This window comes from Tachypleus tridentatus, chromosome 7 (assembly GCF_004210375.1).
Source record: "Tachypleus tridentatus isolate NWPU-2018 chromosome 7, ASM421037v1, whole genome shotgun sequence".
In the NCBI taxonomy this organism is placed as follows: Eukaryota; Metazoa; Arthropoda; class Merostomata; order Xiphosura; family Limulidae; genus Tachypleus; species Tachypleus tridentatus.
In genome coordinates this window covers 63,276,416-63,299,319 of record NC_134831.1, presented here as the reverse complement: position 1 = coordinate 63,299,319, position 22,904 = coordinate 63,276,416, and the positions used below count along the sequence as shown (strand labels likewise).

At 33.9% G+C, this 22,904-nt stretch overlaps 1 protein-coding gene across 8 annotated transcripts in view; it reads right to left on the bottom strand.

Annotated features, from left to right (window-relative positions):
* Nucleotides 1-22,904, bottom strand: part of LOC143255821 (serine/threonine-protein phosphatase 2B catalytic subunit 2-like) — a 146,588-nt gene that overhangs the window by 22,500 nt on the left and 101,184 nt on the right. For all 8 annotated transcript variants that reach the window (XM_076512113.1, XM_076512115.1, XM_076512114.1 and 5 more), the window contains 4 exons: nt 17,367-17,491; nt 14,622-14,733; nt 13,175-13,320; nt 708-847 (listed from right to left, as the gene is read on the bottom strand). In XM_076512113.1, coding sequence (XP_076368228.1) covers nt 708-847; nt 13,175-13,320; nt 14,622-14,733; nt 17,367-17,491 — 523 coding nt within the window. The remainder of the gene's footprint in view (nt 1-707; nt 848-13,174; nt 13,321-14,621; nt 14,734-17,366; nt 17,492-22,904) is intronic.

Here is a 22,904-nt window from a genome sequence, read left to right as displayed (position 1 = left end):
TTATTGCACAACTCACAGATATAGAAACTACAAAGATCATTAAATGCTCCACATAAAATTCTGAAACATAAATGAATATGATTTTATTTATTATTTTCTTGGAAAAAATTGAGTTAACTGGTTTCATTATTGAATTGCCAATCACAATCTGTCAAATGAAAAAATTAATACAAAATATCTTTCAAAAAATTTAAGGTAATGCTCTTTCGTAATATTCTTTCAGGTGGGAACAGTTAAGATATATCAACTGATCTGGACTAGAATGAAGTAAAAAAATGTTGGTTAAGTATTTTCTAAGACAGTAAAAATAGTTTATGTAAGTGTCTTAGGCATTAAAAATATTTATTGTATAAACATGATACACAAGATTTGTTTTTTTTTATTAGTCAACAAACTTTATATTGAACAATTATTATTTTCTCATCATGATGACAGATGCACACTTTCAGAAGAACCATAATCATATCTATCACTATACTATTTCAAAAAAAAAAGTTATTTCAAAATGATTTGATAAGAGTCTTTGATGCATTTTATGTGGGAATTTTTAAACATGACTGAGTTATCATTATGTTTTAATGGTGGTGTTTTGTCCATTAATACTTCCACAAACTGTCCTCATAAAAACTGGAAGCTTAGAAAAAAATGTTACTTGTTTAATAATATAGGCACAAACTACCATAGGATATATGTATCTATGTACTCACCTATAGAAATATGAGCAACCCCTAACACTGTTATGACTGAAGTGTTCTGCATTTTTTTCGTTTCCAAAGTCTTCAAGAGGATCTGACCACAGAAGGTCACACATAGGACCAAAAGCTGGAGGTTCTTTGAATCGGTCCAGCTTCACATAGTAAGAAAAACAAAAAGTCATTTGACAGTGCTCAAGAATTTAATAATACTTGCTTTAAGTTAAAGTATTTCATATGAAATGATAAACAGTTATGATATTTTCAACTGCACTTTAACAAATGTTCATCACCTAGGGATGGACTGTACACTGGTTTAGTTATAATGTCTATAGGAATGTAAGTACAAGCAACATCACTTCCTATGAAATGTATAAAATTAATGATGGCAGAATTTGTAATTTGAATACTTTGGACATCATCCATGAATAACCAATGAAGGAATTAACCATATCTGTTACATTTTACTGACTTGAAAGAAAACAATCTTGTGAGCAAAGACTTTTCCAAGTACTTAAATCAGAATTAAAATGAAAAATGACAACATTTACAATGAAAATCATACATCTAACATCCCTCCCCCAAAAAACAACACATACACCATGTGATATGTCAAGAAATAATATATGATGGAAAATGAAACATACTATGATTAGAACTGTTTAATCATTGCAAATCAAATCGTATGTATGCATGTATGTTTCTTCTATATATACATTTCTATTCTAACTAGTTGCAACGTGTATTCCATTCAGCTGAAACTTGAAACTAAGGAGTCTACAAGAGTTGAAACACGAAATGCTTTCTGATTTTATACTATAAGTAAATAAACATTCTCAAAATTAGTGAGCCAAAACTTTTCTGGAGGGTTTTAAACAACCAAAAGTGCAGATTTTTTTTTTATTTTACTTTTTCCCCCCCAATACGAAATGAAAAATTTCTTCGACATTTTTTGTTACATGACTCAAACATGACTGCCTTCAATCTATTAAAACTTGAGTTAATAAGCAACGTTGCATTCATTCCTCTTTAATAACTCATACTTGCTATAGCTAGTCATGATCATACAATAAAAGCAAGTAGTTTAAGTTGTCATTAAAAGCTCACGGCAATAGAATAAGAAAGAGATAACATACATACACACAATTCTGAAATTATTCCTTATATTTTTATGGAGAAGACGACAATGTTAAGGCACTTTATTCATTTCATACAAATATCAATACACAAATACATCAACACAGAAAAGAGAAAGCGATCATCTATTCTCTACTGGATATCAAAGAACTGTAAATGAAGTTGTATATAAAGATAATTTAAGGTGGCGAAGTTAGTCGAACTAAAGATACGGTTTACACTGTTGTGGGGCGTACTTTGCCGTCGTCGATCGATATTACGGTCTCTTTGCAATATTTACTGAATACCCCCCTCTCCTGGTTTATTTTGCGGAATGGCCAAATGTGCAAAACAAATATTCATCGTGCATGACGAAAACATTACTAAACAAATGAATAAACTCACTCTGTCTACGCATACGACCAGAAAAGGTCAAGACGTATTCACGGCTATATATAAGAGCCCGTTAAAGTTACTTTATTAAATATCCATAGCCAGTCGTTAAACAAACACAGCTGGGATGATTAATACGTCAATTACACATTGGTTGGCTACGATACATAAACCACGTAAAAATAAAGGCCTTGAACAGACTTACTATTTGTTAAGAAAATGCCATCTATCAAACTCTTGTTCGTTAATTCTTCGCGGGCTATGTGGTACAGTTTAAAAAATAAAGTTTACACCATTACCACAAGAATGTGTTTGTAATTTAACAAAATCGAAACCGTAAAATAACAGAAAACCTTATAATTTGTGGAATTACACCTTTTATTTATTTTTCACGGAAATTGAAATAACACGAAATTTATTAAAAAGTTTACCAAATCTAATAATCTGAGCTAGGCTTTACATGAAAGTTCCTTTATATTACCAACATGTGACTGTACTTAATAAATCTAGAGTGCCCAAGCTGTCCCCTCCAGTGACACAGCGGTATGTCTAAGGACTTACAACGCTAGAAACCGAGTTTCGATACGTGTGATGGGCAGAGCATTGACAGCCCATAGTGTAACTTTCTGTTTAACTTCTCAAGTATAAGGTAATTAAACATTAATTTTTCTGTTTAAAACCTTCGAATTACCACTTTTTCTTAATCTAAAATGTATATCATGGACAAAACTGGGATTTGTACCTAATACAAACATTTTACTGTTTTCAGGATTTCTATTTTTATTAACACTTTAACTTCATGATTAATGTACACTTTAGACTAAATAAACTGAGAAAATGTAGTTGAAAAGTTATGACACAATCTTCTTTACTCTAATTTATATCATTGTAGTTCAGCTGTAACGATCCACTATCTTACTGTAGTCCAGTTAGTGTGGTTGAATTAAAATGATTCATTATCTTATTCTAGTCTAGTTGGTGTAGTTGTATTAAAACGGTTCAATACCTCACTGTAGTCCAGTTAATGTGGTTAAATTAAAACGATTTAATATCTTATTGTTATTCACGTTCACAACGTTATACCTCAGAATCCACTTTTCTTATTGTAGTGAGACCGGGTTGTAACGAGGCTTTCTTATGGTAGACAAATTAGTGTAATTGAACTGTAGTGGTACACTGTTCTCACACGTGTCTCAAAGGTTTGTGGGAACGTTATGGTATACTCACAACTAATCAAAAACACCTCAAGTGTGACAAAAGGTGAGGCCAAAAAAGCAAAACACACACACACACACACACACAAAACTGAGTGTGCGATATAAAGGAATGAAATCAAAACTAGCGGTCAAATCGGTAACTACACTTAAAGCATTAATGAGAATTATACAGCAAATATTCATTCATATTCCTGTGAATGTTGTAACTGTAGCTACTAGCCTGACTGTAATATTTTCTCAATACACACCAACAAACTACAGCAAGTAAAAAAATGATACCCGATACTAACCTACATTTACTTTACAATCGCAACTTTAGTATTTGTAACACTACAGAACCAAACACATTCTTTAAAATATATACGGTGGTGGTGTTTTCTCTCTTAAAATGTCCTCCGCTGGTACAGCGGTAAGTCTACTGATTTACAACGTTAAAATCAGGGGTTCGATTGCCCTCGGTGGACAACAGCAGATAGCCCACTGTGGCTTTGCTATAAGAAAAACACACCCTCTTTAAAACATATTAATAAATTTCTTTATAGTAACGCCATGGAATTTAGATTAAGTTTCTTGTCATCAACCGCAAACACTCTGTAAAACTGTACCAAGCATCATTACACTAACTGTTCAAACTAACATTATTAAACGCTCTTAAATGAGAAGAATTTCATAAAATTTAGTAAATTTGTGCCTAAACGTTGGCATTAAATTATAAATAATTATCGTCTACTCATATGATTCTTTTGAAAACTTAAGTTAAAAGCTGATAATCTAGTTTGCTTGGCCTAATCAATTCAACGTATCTGCACGTTCTTTTACCGTACAGTTTTGCTGCTGCAAGTCAGCTGTCTTTAATTCAAATGACAAACTAAATCAAAACAGTCCACTTTTACTCTCAGGTAAAGCTGTCGTCAAAATTTCAGACCGATAGCTCACGTGACTTTCTGCTTAGGCGTACGCTGAAACTTTGGTCAAATTTAAGGGGGTTTTGTTGAATGACTTCGCACACGTGGCTTATTGTAAAACTAAATTTGACATCTAATTGTGTGTTGTAAAGCTTTATTAGTGTACCAAAGGCAAAACAAAATCTATAAAAGTATGCTTTTCTATGAAATAAATTTTCCATATTTTCGGTGCAAAGAAAAAAACAAGAAAAATTCATTCAATATTGGAGAGTTTATGTCTAGTGTATTTCTTAATGGACTGCACGGAGATCTGGTATATGAAGTAGCGATCCAGTACAGTACATCCACTGACAATACGTGGGAGTTTGGATTACAACAGTCTGAACTACAGAATGTGAAAAATCGATGAACTATCACTCATGTTAATAGCACAAAGTGTGTCTTGCAGGCTTTTTAGGCCGCACGACACGCTACCCATATGTCTTTATTACAGTCCTTGTCAATGTAGTAGAAACGTTATGACATATTCTTATTATTGTCCTATTCAGCGTAGCGGAAATATAATGATATTTTCTTATTATAATCCTCGTCAATGAAGTAAAAACGTTATGAAATATTTTTATTTCAGTTCTCGTTAATGAAAATGAAACATTATGAAGTTGAAAAAACACGTTGACTCAAGAAGTTTTGACAGAAATAAATAAAAATCCTATAAACCGAGCGCTTTTGAAAGGTGGATCTTTCGAAAGCGTTTGGGTTGTACGGTTTCATTTCTACGAAACATTACGATATCTTCCTGTCACTGCATTTATCATCGGTGTGGGTGAAACATTATTAAACACTTTTCATATTATGGACCTTCTTACTGTTGTTGGAATGTTTTGATGCATTCTTCCTTTTATAAGTTGCATCGAGAGCAACCAATAACAAATGAAAAGTGGTGAGCATGTTATAATAATAGTTCGCATTATCGGAGATCCGTTAGAACTGTTAAGTGCGTGCTGAAAATTATTTACAGGAAATGTGGCAAAAAACAACAACGCAAAATATACTTTATAAATATACTGAAAACGAGAGTGAAAAGATAAAAGGTTAAGTTTCAGGTTTCACTTTGGAATGTTCTGATACAAATAAAAATGTTCCACGTTTATCCTCAAGGCCGGTTGGGTTCTGAGAACGGTAGTTAGTGTATCTTCAAACTATTGATTTTAGAAGAGCAAAGTTTCTGTGATAAGAGAGCTAAATGAGCGACAAACAGGTTTATGAACCTCGGTCCGAGCGAAACGTCAAATTTCGATCATTTTGTGATGCAAACACACGCACGTGGACACGGCGGTTTGAATGTGACTAGGTAATCTCTTAAGCCAACATTATAAAACAGATATGCACGGTTGGAAATCCTGTAAAATTTCAATAACTGTAATTTTTCCCCTCGTGTTCCTTGCACGCGTTACAGATAGCTTCTCTTATTTGTTTCGTTAACTAACATTAGTTCTTAGTCACGTGACCAACGTTCTGATATCTGTTCCAAACATCATTTGGAATGAGTAGAAAAAAATCTTGCATCGTTAGAGGATCTTTTGTGAAGCAAGTTGAGAAAGAAGTAAATGTCATTTGCTAATGTTTACCGAAAGTATGCAACAGTTCTTTTATCATCCAAAACGTACTGGAGTGCTAACATTCTTCCATTATTTTTAGCTTGTACACTTTCTAAAGTAAATGTGAAAAGTACGACACTATTTAAATATTAAAAAGGAAACTTGTTTTACAGTTAGATACTGAACGAGTTTTCTTGAGATAACAAAAATTGCATTTCAGTCTCCTTTGTTTCGTGATTTTATTTTTTTTCCGAGCTTACTTGCCAAGATACTCTCATTAAAAGTAGTCGAGTTTCTTTTCGTAAACGAAAGACAAACTATTACCCAACAAATACCATTTAAAACAAGGCATTAATGTATTTTGGAGCGACTTTCTCAAATATACTATAAACACTTCCAAGAGATTGCTCTTACATTTTCTCAAAGTACCACTATTCTAAAGATAACTATTTTCATCCGCAACGAACGTTGTATTTGTAATATTGTATTTACGATGAAGCAACATGGCACAGTTTCTAATTTTAAACAACTACTGAGAGGAAAAGCAGCCAGTCAGCATTACTTTCACATCAATTATCCACGCTAAAATACTGACTGTTACTCTTATAACGCATCCACAACTTAACGTGCATGTAATGTTTTGAGACTTCGAACGGATCCGTGACGAGCAAAGGACTGTACATTTGAACCAAAGAAGTTGTTTGCATAGCTACTATACGAGGTATACTTTACTTATATGCTTAGCTTTTCTAAGCAGTACAGATGAGCAGAGTTTGCAGTCGGCACCAGAATATAATCTGTTATCATATGTCATATCTTCAAAGTTTTTACTGAACACCTCCCCTATGATATTTCAGTTTGGTTTTTCATTGAATTATAAATGTGCTGTTCTTCATTTCCTACAGTAGGGTGTTGTCTGTTAGTCAGTCAGTAGGCGCTAAAGGGAAGCTTAACTTTGCAATTTGTAATGTCGTGACATCGGTCAAACGAGTGTATGCCACGAACCACGAGAAGAATTGTGCACTCTGTACGTTTCAATACAGCATAATGTACAAACTTGAAAAGCAAGAAAAAATATTTGTTGTTCTTAATTTTGGCTTTATTTAATATTGAAGCAGAACACTTTCGACTGACTTGCAGAAGTAAATCCAGTTTAGACAGATGTGTACACAAGGTGCATGAGATTGTGGGTTTGCTCAGTAACATTCACCAAGCTCACTAAAGCAGATAATGATAAATCATTTAGTGCTTTGCATTCAGTTTGACTTGAAGAAATCCCACTCGCGAAAAAGGATAGAACTATTACTGAATTAATACTGCCTTTACTGAAACAGTTAGGTAAAAGACTTATTGAACAACAATACTGCAGTAAAAAGAGTGAGAGAATGGTTCTTATTTAGCAATTATCAAGCCACATTGTTAATCTAAAAACTTCAGGTTCGTGAGACACTGCCACAAAAACGCGCTCCGTACTCCAAGGTCATGCGTGCACTATAAGAATGGTCAAAAGTAATTATTTGGTAAAACAATAGTAAATCAAGTTTAAGCTGGGTGCTGTTGACTAACTGGTTTCTCTTCAATCTATTTGTTTAAAAGTAGGAAAGACAGCCCTTCATGTAGCTTTTTGAGAAAATTCTAAAACAAATACGCATAACATGTATCGAATTTCGTGACATAACATTAATTCTAAGAAATTAAAGGTCAATAGTTTAGAGGGCTAGTACTTTGTTTTTCTGAACAAAGCCACGCTATGCTATTTGTTGTGTCAACCGCGTGAAATCAAACTCCGAACTTTGGCAAGTCCGTAAACTTACCGCTTTGCCTTAGGGGGACATAGCTCGTGCACTCGCGTTACGTCATCAATATCAGGCAGAGAGCAGTGCTGCATATGTAGGTATGGCTCGGATTATTTAAAAAAAAAATTCCATGAATATCTCCTCAACAGTCCATCAGAACACTACAACCCTCTACAGTGATACCTTTTATAATTATATCTATATAATGACTGAGTCACATGTTCTGAGAATGTATGTAAATATTACAGCAAAAATATGAATTTCTTGTTCTTCTTAATTTTGTATTACACGATAACTCAAAAACCAAAACAATTACTACTAATTAACAATACTTACAGATCGGATGTTCCATTTAAAACAAACTACAGTTCTAGTGTAAATGATGTTATCATTACCCTTTGATATTAGCTTTCCTGCAGAAATTTCGAGTTCTTTATAAACTTAAGTACAGGGTGAAACAGGAATTAACAGTCTATGATAAAAACCAAAACAATAAATATTACAGTTAGAACCCCACTATATTTTGAATATGGTTATAAATAAAGCCTTCTTATGTCTACTGAAACACTACATTAAAAAACAAGTAAAGAAAACATTTCGAAAAAGGAAGTAAATGTATGGATGGCAAATACCAATCGTTTGAAAACATTGGAAACAAGATTATTTATTTTTGAAATTCGCGTAAAGCTACACGAGGGCTATCTGTGCTAGCCGTCCCTAATTTTGCAGTGTAAGACTAGAAGGAAGGCAGCTAGTCATCACCATCCACCGCCAACTCTTGGGCTACTCTTTTACCAACGAATAATTGGATTGACCGTCACATAATAACGCCCCCACGGCTAAAGGGGTGAGCATATTTGGCGCGACGGGGATGCGAACCCGCGACCCTCAGATTACGAGGCGCACACCTTAACCCACCTGGCCATGCCAGGCCACAGGAAACAAGATAGTTGGGATGGCGTTTGCACCATCCCAACAGAATAACACAGACACACTGTGTAGTGGAATGTTAAAAGATAAAATCAAATCAATTGTTATTGAATAGTTTTATATGGCACTGCTGTATGATAATTCTTGCTTGTGCCACTACGTATGGATGATGCAAATGTAATCCCTACTATCTTGTAACTTGTATGTCGCTTAGGATTTAATGTTTTCATTAAAATGTTGTTCACTTTGTACAAGTCAGAGAAACAATTTCTCTGAAAGTTGACACAATTATAAACAATATATCTTGCACCGTTATAAAGCTGGTAGGACATGAAGAAAACGATATCACGTTTGTCTCAAAAAGTCATGCAAAACTACACATGGGTGAGTCAGAAGCATCCACTGACAACCCTTTAGTTATACCATAAACCGAACCCACTGAGATCAACAGTTACTCTTATAACGCACCTTCAGCTCCAAAGAGCATGGCACGTTTTGGCGGCAACGAAGCACGATTCATGGACCCTAAGACTGAAAGTCCGATCCAGTACTCACTAAAGGCCATGCATGGCCCACCACGTTGAAGAAACAACTGTGATTTGTAAACTACACGCGACGCCATGAAATATGATTGCTTTTCCAAGAAGGAAATCATTATTGAAAGTTAAGTTTCATAGGAATGTAACCTGGCATGGCCAGATGATTAGGGCGTTTAACTCGCAAATGACGGTCGAGGGTTCGAATTCTTATCCTGCAAAACATGCTCGTCCTTTCAGCTATAAGAACGTTATAATGTCACAATCAATCCCACTGTTCGTTTGTAAAAGAGATGTCCAGGAATTGGCGGCGGGTGCTGACGACTAAATGGCATCCCTCTAGTCTTTCACTGCCAATTTAGGGATAGCTAGCGCAGACAGCTCTTACGAAACCCAAGACAAACCAAACCAGTAGTAGAAATGCCTTAATGGTGAATGTACCATGCCTTTAAAAAGTCCATTCAACTAACAGTTGGATGATTTGAAAATCGAATAATATCCATAACATGCAGTTGTTTTAATATACTTACATACCATTCCATAAAGTAATATATTTATATTATAAATATAAACCGAGTTTTAATTAACCCTTAACAACAGGCTTTGAATCTGTGCAAGGTAACTTGGCTACTTACAAACCTCGTGTAACGACGTTGAAAGTTGATCCTATATGTATAGTAGTTCTTTATCACCACTCAGTGGATGATTGTAATTCCATAGGAGAAACAGACAATGAAAACCTCTTGAGAGTAAAGAATGTCCATTTGGTGGGAAGAAAATCATGTTCATGTCTCTTCAGAGCATAAAATATTTGTACAGAGAGAACAGAATGGTGAAGCATGGGTAGATGTCAGTAGTCTCACATTCAATGCGTTTGCTAAGCTTTTGCTAATAAATTTTGAGTACATAAGCACAAAATTAATTGTTGTTGTTATTGTTGCTGTTATCGTAATACAATTTTGTGTTGATGCGACGTTTAACCGACTGGATCCGAATACGGTTAGAGCAAAATAAGCACGCATTTTCCGCATTGTCGGAATGACTTTTAGAAGAACTCGTTAAAGTATATTATAAAGGCAGTATTACATCACTCGTAAACAGCTTATACGTTATACTCGTTACATATGTTTTGCATGACTGTGCAAAGTCCAGAAAAAATTCGACTCCATTAATAAATATTTTACTTAACAATAACTGTTATCACATACCGTTAATGTTACTACACTCTTAGCGTAGGCCGCGTCTGTTTCCAAAACAAACACACGGCAACCGGATTAACAAACACTTTATAAACTATCTTACTACAACAGATCTCTCGAAATCCCCGCTTTCCTTCGACTATCATTTGGAAACCAATAACCATTCTGACACCAGTGTAACATTGATAACGATTACATGTATATTCCATGTCTTTGTACTGATGTTACATGGCATTAAACATTAATAACAATATTAACGCTTTATCACATCGAGAAAACGCTATATTTGCAAACGTACATAAGCCTATCGAAATAATCTATTATCATATCGAACCAGGTGGAATTGATACGCCCAGCTGTTTCCATCCTTCAGTATTTGTAGGTCAGACATGGCCAGGGTGGTTAAGGCGTTCGACTCGTAATCTGAGGATCGCGGGTTCGAATCCCTGTCGCACCAAACATGCTCGCCCTTTCAGCCGTAGGGATGTTATAATGTGACAGTCAATCCCACTATTCGTTGGTAAAAGAGTAGCACAAGAGTTGGCGGTGAGTGGTGATGACTAGCTGCCTTCCCTCTAGCCTTACACTGCTAAATTAAGGACGGCTAGCGCAGATAGCCCTGGTGCAGCTTTATGTGACAGGGGATGTTTATTATTCAATGTCCAGCTAAAAGACCGTCAGATTTTAAATTCTGAACGTGTTTTCTCATTATAGTGTAGTGTTTCTCATAAAAGTGAAAAGCGTTGGAAGAAAGTCATAAAAAAACAACTTATAAAAGATCCATGATGGACCCATATTGCTCCTATCAGTGAAATCTGTTGAAATAATACAACTTCAAATCCATTTGGTAAATTTAGTATTATTTTTCTCCGTGTAGCTACGAAATTCGACACTAGGTTATTATCTCAGCTATATGACAAAAGCGATTGAAATCAATCACTTGCTTTGTACTCGAGTAACCTATAAAAACTTCACAAGCTCTTCGTTGCCACAAAAATGTCTTTTATCATTACTATTATTAATAATAGCACATCGAACGACAATACTGTATCAGTATAATGCAACAAGAACTCTGTTTGTAGCGTGTTTTATTTTACGTACCAGGAACTGAAACAATGTGGAATGTTAAGGCACTGATGTCCCTTATTTCATGATTTACATCCGTGTTTCTTAACGAACTCCTTTTAGCAACATTTGTTTAATGGACAAACCTTGTTCCTACAAGGTTTAACAATCATTTTGTGTGGTGTTACTAGTACACAAAAAACATTTTATCTTTAAATAGTGAGAGAAAGCCTGAAATTCTTCATTTGTGCAAAACAACTACAAAAAGTGCAACTTTTATTCTTCACACAAAAGACAATATGTTCTGACAAAAGTCACATCATGTGTTTGTAAAAGAATGCCTGAATTTTTAAGTTAATCAACTTATTTTTTTCATTTATACATCGATATTGAAGTATATATCTCTGAAAGAGATTTCACTTTATTCGATGTAAGTTAAATTTTGTTTTTAACTTAATTGGTCAAAATCGCACGTGTACTTGTTAATGAATCGATGCCTTTAATTGTTACATTAGGTTTAAGGATGTATGTAAAACATAGCTAAGTCTTAGACTGTGACAAAGCACTTAAGACCATTACAACTACGTTATGCATCAACGTTATATTTTTAATAATTATTATTTATTTACATTATTAATAGTAGTATTTTGCTTGATAATTTCGTAAAGGATACAACAGAACCCTCTGTATCTCAATACGATACTAGTTTTTCCACCATCAATCGTATTTGTCCTGATGGGCATGAATTTCATGTACTGTATCAGCAACAGCGCAATTACCACTACAACATTCACCGAAGAACAACGAACGAAGTGAATTTAGCTCGTGCATTTACACAAATTTTCATATACTCTCTACACTGGACGTGGACGTTGGTTTCCAGGACAACGTTTTAAAAAAGTGAAAGATCACTAAGTCCATTAAAGCTACATCAGGGTACTTGACAGTACGTGGTTGAATAAGGGTTCCTGTTTCCCTGACCATCTTTCTTGTGAAATAACTCTTAATTTTTAGGTGTGGCTGGAAACTTGTAAACATCTTGGTTCCGTAGTTTCATCAAGTTCAAATCTGCGCTTATTACCATGGATTTTTTTTTTCGGCGGAAGGGTTTCCTGTGTTAAAGATTAGCTTTTACTTCGCTGTTAGAAATATTGCACCCCCATAAATTGTGAGAGTGGAGTCAAGTTATGATATAAACGCTTGCAAGGTGAGTTTATTAACTTTCATGGAAATCAGTGAAGGCTTTTCTTCTAAGTGTTGCGTCTCCTAGTTCTACGCAGTTTAGTAATAGCGTTGTGCGTATATCATTCCCCAGAATGGTTTGCTTTGAAGTTAAGCTAAACAATGGGCTACCCATACTCTGCCCACCACGAATATCGAAACACGGTTCCTAGCGGATCAACAAACATACCGTATTCACAATTTAACTGTCGACTGTAAGGTGTATTTGAGTTTTTCTTTAACATGACAAACCTGTAAAAGCTCGACAGTCTAAAAAAATTATACGATAACCTTTTCAAATTGCCAATTCAAAAAATAATACAACATATTATAAGGTTTCTTAAAACACTGTTGCTTTGTTTCAAAGGGTTTTTAGTTTCATGTATTCTTATTATATTTTTCGTTTTTTTACTCGTATCCTTTACTACTTTTATTACACTCTACTTGTATCCCACTTTCCTTCTTTTACTAAACTTGTAAACCCAAGTGTACTGACACTTACTTACCTTTTTAATGTCTTCTAATGTGTGAATCTCGGGAGACAGACCACCGTGAACACAGAGGAACTGTTGGTTCATGAGTGCTGCTAAAGGCAAACAGTCAAAAGCCGCCATACAAGCATCGTATACCCTTTCCGAGTATTTGATTTTGCCTGTAAAAGAAATAACATTAATAAACAATTAAAGTGATAGAAACAGTATAGTGGCATCAGCAATATTCTTTTGATCAAAAGAACTACCAACTGAGCCTAATTAGATGGAGGTTCTCAAACATTTATGAGATTTATACGTATGGACTGCTACACTTCTTTTTTGTTGTTGGTGGTGAAAACTGTAATATCTATTTTCATAACACATTAACGAACGCGAAGAATGCGATATATTTATACACTCAACTGATTTTGTTCGCGAGGAATTCCACTCAAGGAACAAAAACATATTTTATCATTCCACAAACTGTCAAAAATATACGCATAGTGGTTCTAATGTCACGTATATTTACGTTACTACGACGTCTTCCGAAAGATTTTTACAACTGGTGCTACAAGGCGAGTAGGTATTACAACAGGTTACAACAACGATTTAAATATGCTCAAACAGCTGTAAATGTTGTGATCTTCTTCGGTTCTGGCTTAATTGAGTCTTATTAGGTTATACGACAATACTCTCTCTTGTCTTTCATAAACTTAACACATAAACGTTTCGCGTGTGTATGTGTTTTATTATAGCAAAGCCATATCAGGCTATCTGCTGCCAAGTATTTCAGCTGCTACGGCAACTCCGAACCAAGTTCAAAATACAACTCTAATGCTTCTTCATTTTGTAACCTTTTTCGTGACGCCATTTTGGATCGCAAGTGAAACAACATGTAAGCAGGTCAAATGCATGTATGATGCTGGCATCTAGCGTTGAAGTTAGGTATTATTAAGAACGAATTAACTCGTCCGTGGCACTGTGTTACCGATCGGCTTTGACGAGTTATCTCGTCTACGGCACTAAACAGGTTAATTTTAGCGTCGTAAATCCGAAGACTTACCACTGTCTCACCGGAGGACCACAAACGTTTCGTTAATACAATATATTAGTCTATAGTTGGATGATAAGCGTAAACACGGACAATATTTTGGAGGATAATATTTAGAATATGTCATGGATTTCCTCACAATTAATAAATTTTGTTACATACGAATCTTTCATAATTCGTGCTCTATCTTTGTAGATATATCTACCACCCTAGGTCAACACTTCAGTCATTCGGGAATATATTATTAAGTTGATAAAAAAAAAACACACCAAAAAACTGACAACATATAAACATACTTCAGTAAAGAAAACGAAACAAATAACTCAAATTATGGTTCGAAATATATTTATCAAATACAAATGAAGTCGTAGTTCATCAATGATGATTTACAAATTTTCAATAACAAAAAAAAAATGTCTAGAAACTTACATTCTGTTTTGAAAGTGAAATATTCTGTTAAGTGCCTACACTCGTGGTTTCCTCGTAATAAAAATAATGTGTTAGCATACGTTATTTTTAATGCCCACAAATAGAGGACACACTGCAAAGAAAGAGAGAGGGAAATTAATGGCAATAAACACATAAAAACTTTAAGAACATATTAATAAAAATTCAATCGTTTACTGTAATCCGTTTTCAGAACATTAAAATGCAAATAGCCCATTCTGTAACTTTGTGCTTAACAAACAAAATTTTACAGAATGGGCTACAAAAACTTGGTTTATAGCGTTCGAAGTCTGCAGACATACAATTGTGCCACTAGGGGGCGATGAATTTAAGGTTTGATACCATTATTATAAGATTCGGCTTCTAAATGTTTAGTCAACAAAGGCGTTTAAAATAATGTTTGACTCATAAAATCTGGCTACAAAATGTTTATTGACAAAGCAAGGTTTTCAATAAGTGTTGTGATTAGTGAAGGTAATCATAGTTAGTCAATGAAGAGGTGATTTCTAAACATGTATTTAATTAAATCCTTTAGGACAAATTTTGTTCAATGAATTTGTAACTTCGAATACATTTACTTTATGAAAGTTCAATTGCGTGTTCTTATATAAATATTGGTTATTTTAATCAAGTGTTATTAATATTATTTAATAAAAACATAATATCGCTCATACGTCATATAGAATAAATTTACTTTTCTAGTCAATTTTCTTTGTAGTTATAATTTTTCTGTAATGAACTTTACTGTCATAACTCGTTATAGCATATTTACAGTAATATTTTCAATACAACTATTTTTATTGTCTTTGTTCAAATATTTTTGCGAGTAAATTGCAAATTAATAATGATGTTTAATGTTTAAAACAAATTTGAGAATGAAAATTTTATCCAAACAATTTTATTGTCGTTAAATATCAGACAGGATTTTACACACATCATTGCTGAAATAAATTTTACGTTTAAGAACCCTTCAAAATTACTTTAAGGTCTGACTATTAATTCTTACAGTCGTATGTATATCTTTGGCAAAACGATGTTCAAAGTCATGAACATTTTAATTTTTTTAAACAGAAATAATATTACAACATAATTTTCACAATAATTCCGTTATCAGAAACATGACGTTATTCAGTTATTTAAATTTGCTTCAGTCATTACTTGAGATAATTCATATAATAATAACGTTGCTAAATTAAGCATTAGCAGTACGAGGTTCTTAAATATACTTCTCTTTACAACCATGACTTTTCCACAGAAACTTTTACATCTAGGTTTCATAGACAAAACATTCGTCAGAGCCAGGGCCAAGTTAACACTTCGAGTGATGAGGCATGCTAAACCACAAGGATACAATCTAAATATGTAAGTCTACATATTAGTTATTGGTATGAAACTGACAAAAAACGATTTTATCAGACACTTTATTGACCGAAAATAAGTAACAGTTTTAGAAGAAATGAACTTGTCGAATTGAAACTAACTGCAAACATTATTTAGAAATAACATAAACACCGCTTTCTAAACATAAAAAATGATTACTCTCATGTTTATAGTTGCATCAGAATAAGCTGTGAATGTTGAAGTATCTCATAATTCGATACAAAAAGCCACCATTTTCATACAGCAAAAATTAAATATATGGCGGTCAAAAAGAAAGCCAAACATCACAAGATTACTGAGTGGTAAGTTACTATACAGAAGAAAAACAAACATGTATTGATTATACAGCAAACCTTAAACATTACACTATTCTTACCTAAAGTAAAAACAGCTTGAAAATAATTATGATACCATGTTAGACACTACTAATGTACCATCAACAACAGTTTAACACTGACATTTCTGATAATCTGTTGATAGCACTGATCAAGCTGTCTCGTCTAAAGGCACTATTTGCCAGTAAAGTCATAAATATGGTAACACTGACGTAGACACGATTTGGCTAAGTCTAGAAACTCAGACTTTGGTTATAAAGTCGACCGCTACTCATGCTGTCATATATGCATAAAAAACGCATATATATTGTGGCTGCGTAATCGCGTTAAACTGGAGCCACGTTTTATAGAACGTTCTGCTAAAATAATTACTCCAAAGATACACTTCCTTTTTAATAATGGTAAATGGACACTATGGTTCTCTTTCGTCATACATATTTACATATAACATGAATAAACGACAAAGTAATTACTGTCAAAAGTCCAACGAACCTGTTTTAGGATACAATGACTTCAATAAAGGCAAATTTTCTCATGATGATTTGATATGTTTGGGGCATGTTATCTCGTAATTTACACAGACATTCACACTGGCATATGTTTAAGTTAATTAGCACCCAAGAGTTGCGAATTAACCATATATAAAACAACAACATGTACATCTGGTTAAGCAGTGCTAAACATGTTACCATAAGAATTAAGTATCATATAACCACTCAAGCCATAAATGACGAACAAATTGAAACTCTAGAATCTCGGTCAATTTAAACTTGTTTCCATCATTCACGTTTCACTCTAACTGGCCGGGGCTTGAAAAATAACATCCACTCACATACAGATAATGTGTGTTAAGTTGAGTTTCGCCTTTCACATAAATTGTCTGCAACCTTTGACTTTACTTAGTTGTTTTCACAAATTTTCGCGTTTTTTTTCTTGGTTATTTTACAAGTTCCAAACAGTTATATAACTAGATGCCACACTAAGAAATAAAAAATAAAAGAAACAGACTCACCTCTATGCTAAAATAACCCCTGTCTACATAATCTCCAAGAAAAAGATATTTAGTTGTGGCCGGTGGTCCACCTACTTCAAATAACTTCATTAGGTCGTAGAACTGTCCATGAATATCACCACATACTGCAATAAGAATACGAGTATTAATTATTTAAAGGTTTAATGCAAGGAATTCCTTTAAGACTTTAAAAACGTAATGTTATATATAAGAGGCGCAGTAAACAATATTAAGTTACAAAGATTACTGAAGTAAAATATAAATTATAAAACCGTAAAAAATTCAAATTAATGCTAAGCTAGGTTTAAGAAAACGACTATCTGTTTCATTATTAAAGGTCAAAAATAATTTGAATATTTTTATAAAGACCAACTGGAACACAAATATTTTGTTAGTAAAGTATGAACGAAACGATGGGTTTGGTGCTGTTTTGTGGAATTTCGCACTCGAGGGCTATTTTTGCTAGCGATGTTTAATTTTGAAATTATATACAAAGGAGAGGAAACCAATCCGTGAGCTACTACTCTAATCGAATAGTCAAATTTGACTGTCACTTCAATAACGCAACCACATTCTTGAATCTACATTCCGGCACACTAAGTCACTCCCGGTCCGGGTTTGTGTTTACACAAGCTTATTCTAACGAAACGTCACATTCCTGTAATAACTTTCTACCTTAACAATTAATGCTCCATAATTACAGCGTTTCGCTTTAATGTTAAAATCTAAAAGTGTGGATGAAGAAACCGGAACGCAAACTCCCCAAAATATTATGATAATCATCGTTTACGTAGGTTAAAATATACAAAAAGAAAAATAAACACGCCATCTTTAGCCTTTTATATTTACAGCACCATTTCAACCAAGTGACTGAAACTGAAATTCGAAACTAAAATTGTTGAACACTTAACGTTTTTCACATATCCCTCATTTGTCCTGAAAAATATATGAGAAAAAATTACGTCATCTACTAGTATATATCAATAGTTACAACAAGTTACAATAGTTACAACAAGGTAGCCAGGCAGACATGAGAATAGCTGTGGAAGAAAGCATAATGAAACATTTAGCATCATATTCAAAATAGACAAACACATGCACAAACATTTAAGCACTGGCTACTCATATGTATATTATTGGAAATAAACGTAGTAATACTTTTAATTAACAAACAATTTAACAACAGTCAACACATAAAAAAAACATTTACAGGGGTTGCCTATTCCTCCATCAGCCTACGAGTAGTCTCCCCCGAAATCATGACACGTGCTTTTTAACTTTCGGTATTAATTTAACTGTCTAATACCACTTGCAGTAATCAAAGCACATCTAAGTGGAGTACAAGCTATGACTAATGAATAATTAGATTCAAATCTGTCCGTACAGTAATATTACAGCTTTTCAATCGACCTTTTGGAAAATATGAAAATATTTCACTCCCTCTGCAAAAAGAACATTCCTTTGTACAGCTGCAGTATAACAAAAATCAAAACAATATTACCAATAACCCATTTAAAATTTTATCTCCACATTTAAACCCCCCCCCCAAATGCCCAAGTAAATGTTCCACATAAATTCCCTGTCTGGGCATTCACTGGAATGTGTATCATATAAGTAATCAAAGTTTATTACTGCGTGACAAAATTACACAAATAAAAATTAGTCTTCATTAATTATAATATACAGTCTTATTTGGTCTATTATCCCGCAATTTCTTTTAACCAGTGTTCGCTTTATTTCATTATGTACATACAGCATCATTACTGCATTCGAGGATAATTTTGAAGAAAAACTATGATGGTTGAGAACTTTACGAATAACACCATAAGACAAACATTTTACTCTCGAAGTTTAAAGTGTTGGAATTATTATGAGTAATAATAATAATAATAATAATAACTAAACAAAACTAAAGTATTTAGGGGTTTACAACAAGGCTTTCATCGAAGTAAACGTTTCTGCCTTTTAACATTTTTTCATTTCGATAACACTGCAATTTAAAGAATTCCATATTAGTGAGACAATAAAGGTTTTGTTTCAATGGAGACAAGAGAACTTCGCAATGGAGATTCAACCAAGACCCTAATGTTCCAATCAGGAGACTACTTGCGCGAATCCAGCGTCTGACATGTATTTATCATAATAACTGTGTAATTAACACAAAAGCGATGCAATGCCGCCTCAACTTGGTTGAAGAATTTAAATGCAACAACTTCTGCAGTAACTTCGCTGATGAAATCAACAAATCAAAACTATCTCCCGGATCTCTTTGTGTTGTGGTTTTATGAGTCTGTATTTAAACAAGTGGATAAAACAAAAACAACTATTTCTTAACTTTTTTGTTTGTTTATTTTACTGAATTACAGCATTAACGAGAATATGTTAAAACAGAAAAACCTTCGTTTATAATATTTCACTGGTTCATATATATGTAAAAACGTTGTTCGCTCCTCTACATAGTGCTTTCTCTACCCATACCAGCCGTTTTTACATGTATATTTTTCTCTACAAGTGGGTTTTCTCGTCAACACGGACTTCACTGGTCCGTCTGATTACCTTTGTATGAAAACTAATTTATGAAGGAAACATAAATGATGCGTCTAAAATGATATCTGCTAACGTTTGTCATGCTTCAACTAAAACAGCTGGTATATTACTCACAAATAGCTCACGTGTATAACACGGTGCATTCTATGGGAGGCGCCTAATGGCAAAACGCGTGTTGTTGGCAAGAAGAAAAATGTGTTATTTTCAGTATCATCAAGACAGAAAACCTTGCGATCATCATAAATGCTGTATACATGACACAAGCTATAAGGAATTGCACGTTCCATTTACTGGAACTTGTTTTTAAACATTTTTTACCTGTCCAACTATTTGAATTGGAACATGCACTCATATGTTACCTAAGAATTGCACAAGATACATGGCGTGAACATAAAATACCCATCTTCTGTATATAGATTATAACGTTAACTTACCCGGGGCACCTTTTGAAATTCGTCTAAGATGCGTTTATAGTTATTGTTCTTGGATAAAGTTTTAATGGTAGCATACGATTTACCTGTGTATTACATTCTGCGTTTTGCCGACTTCGGGTCTTTTATCACCCAAGGAATGTGAAACTGCACGAGATTTTCCATTTGTTAAGCATTTGATTGGACTTTACTGAAGAATTGAATCGAATTCGTCAATAACTTTTATGCATTGTTCAGTGTTTAACTGTATGTTGTGATTTAAATTGTTTGATGCCTTATAAAGGTTTACACACTACATAAATAAGCCGTCGTGTTAGACTTTTAAAACATGTAACACCATTCACATGACAAATACAAATAAAGCCTCCGAATCAAAAGATCATTACATGCAAACAATTTTTCTGTTAAATGGCTCAGATTCTGTCAAAAAATAATCGTTTTTGATCTCAGTTGTTTGTTTTGTTTTGAATTTCGCGCGAAGCTACACCACAGCTATCTGCACTAGCCGTCACTAATTTAGCAGCGAAAGATTCAAGGGAAGGCAGCTAGACATCACGACACACCGCCAGCTCTTAGGCTACTCTGTTACTAATAGTGAGATTGATCGTTACATTACAACGCCTTCATGACTGAGAGGGCCAGCATGTTTGGAGGGACGGACGATAGTTATTAGTTTCACTGCTCCATATGACCTTTATATTTATAGCCAGCCAATCACGCATAATAAAATATCAATAGCCTTATTAAAATGTTTTAGGAAATGGAAATTATAGAATGTAATGTGTGAAATACACTTTCTACTCAACGTCGATGTAACGCAGGAAAAACAAGATGACAAAATGTGGGAAATAAAAAAAATCAGGTGATAATTTAAAGTTTCATATACTCTTCGTAATTATGTAATATTTACACGTAATTATGTCATCTAATCCACAGAAGTTTGTTTTCCGTTACGAAGACTGTTATAAAATAGTGATAATAAAATCCTTTGTCATAATAGAAGTACATATCCAGTCTTCTATATCGGATCACTCACACACAAAAGGAGATATAATGCGTATCGATCCCTTTTCAAATACGAGGATCAATGGTTACCATACAGTATAGATATAAACAAATGTTTTGTGTTTTGTAACAATAGCTCAGAGAACTTCAAACGGTTTTTACTGTTAGTCAACAATAAGCAGTTATATCTAATCGAACAATACCTCGTGTTTAGAACCTTTTTAATTACGTAGAAGTACTGAAAGTAAGCCTGGGCGAGGCTTGATGAAACAAAAGGTTTTGGAGCTGGCGAGCCAGGTTCGAATCTGTGCAATACCACAAAATATTCTTCACATTTTCAAGCCGTGGATGGGTTATAAGTAGTAGTTCCTGGGCTCAGATTAATGGGTGATTGTGTGATGCCGACTGACTGCGTTCCCCCTTGGTCAGTAGTCCAAAATTAGTGACGATGGTTTTGCCATAAATATAAAATACAAATATATCAAAGAGAAATAACTAAAGAAAGATGGCTGCTTAATTTAAGGTTGCACAATAGGCTATCATCTACGATGTGTCCAAAGCTGGGATCGAACTAAGAACTTGACCGTTAGAAGTCTTACATGTTACCATTTACTAACTGTGGAACAAGAAAAAAATATTTTAAAATGAAGTTTAGTAGCTTTAGTGCTAATTAATAGTGATATTGATTCTAAAAAATCACTCAAGAAACACCTTTGAAAAAACGCATCAATAGGCTTCATATTTGCATTATATTAAGTTAGTTTGTTACATGAAATATTACAATACCAATCCATAAGGAAAACAGACATTTTCCTTCATAACTGACGAAACATATGGCTACTGTCATGGCATACAACAGAAGTAATCGTACTGGTCTGTTATCTGTCTGTCTTATTTTTCTCTAATAAAGCTTAAGTACTGTGAAAAAAGTGAAAAGTTATTGTACATTTCCTTTCTTTGCATTGCTCTTCATATAAACGCAATCCTCCACCTTTCTTTACATTGCTCTTCATATAAACGCAATCCTCCACCTTTCTTTACATCGCTCTACATATAAACGCAATCCTCCATGGTTACTTTTAGCATTAAAATAATTTTTTTCCAATTAAGGCACAAAATGTTTGAAATTTTATACCATATGGAATAAAAAAATCTCTAAGCATGACGTGTTCCTTATTAACTTTCAAATTACTATACTTCTTTTTATACCATTTACCACAGACGGGCCTAACATTGCATGGTATTGAGTAATATTATATGTTTGTATGTTACAACACTCATTGCAGACACTGACCCAAAAAATACATAAAATTACTGGTTTTCAACGTAAAAAAATAAAAGACTTTAACAGTAATCTGTAGGAGTAATTATAACGTTTTTTTTTTAATTTCGCGCAAAGCTACACGAGGGCTATCTGCGCTAGCCTTTCCTAATTTAGCAGTGTAAGACTAGAAGGAAGGCAGCTAGTCATCACCACCCATCGCCAACTCTTGGGCTACTCTTTTACCAATGAATAGTGGGATTGACCGTCACATTATAACGCTCCAAGGCTGAA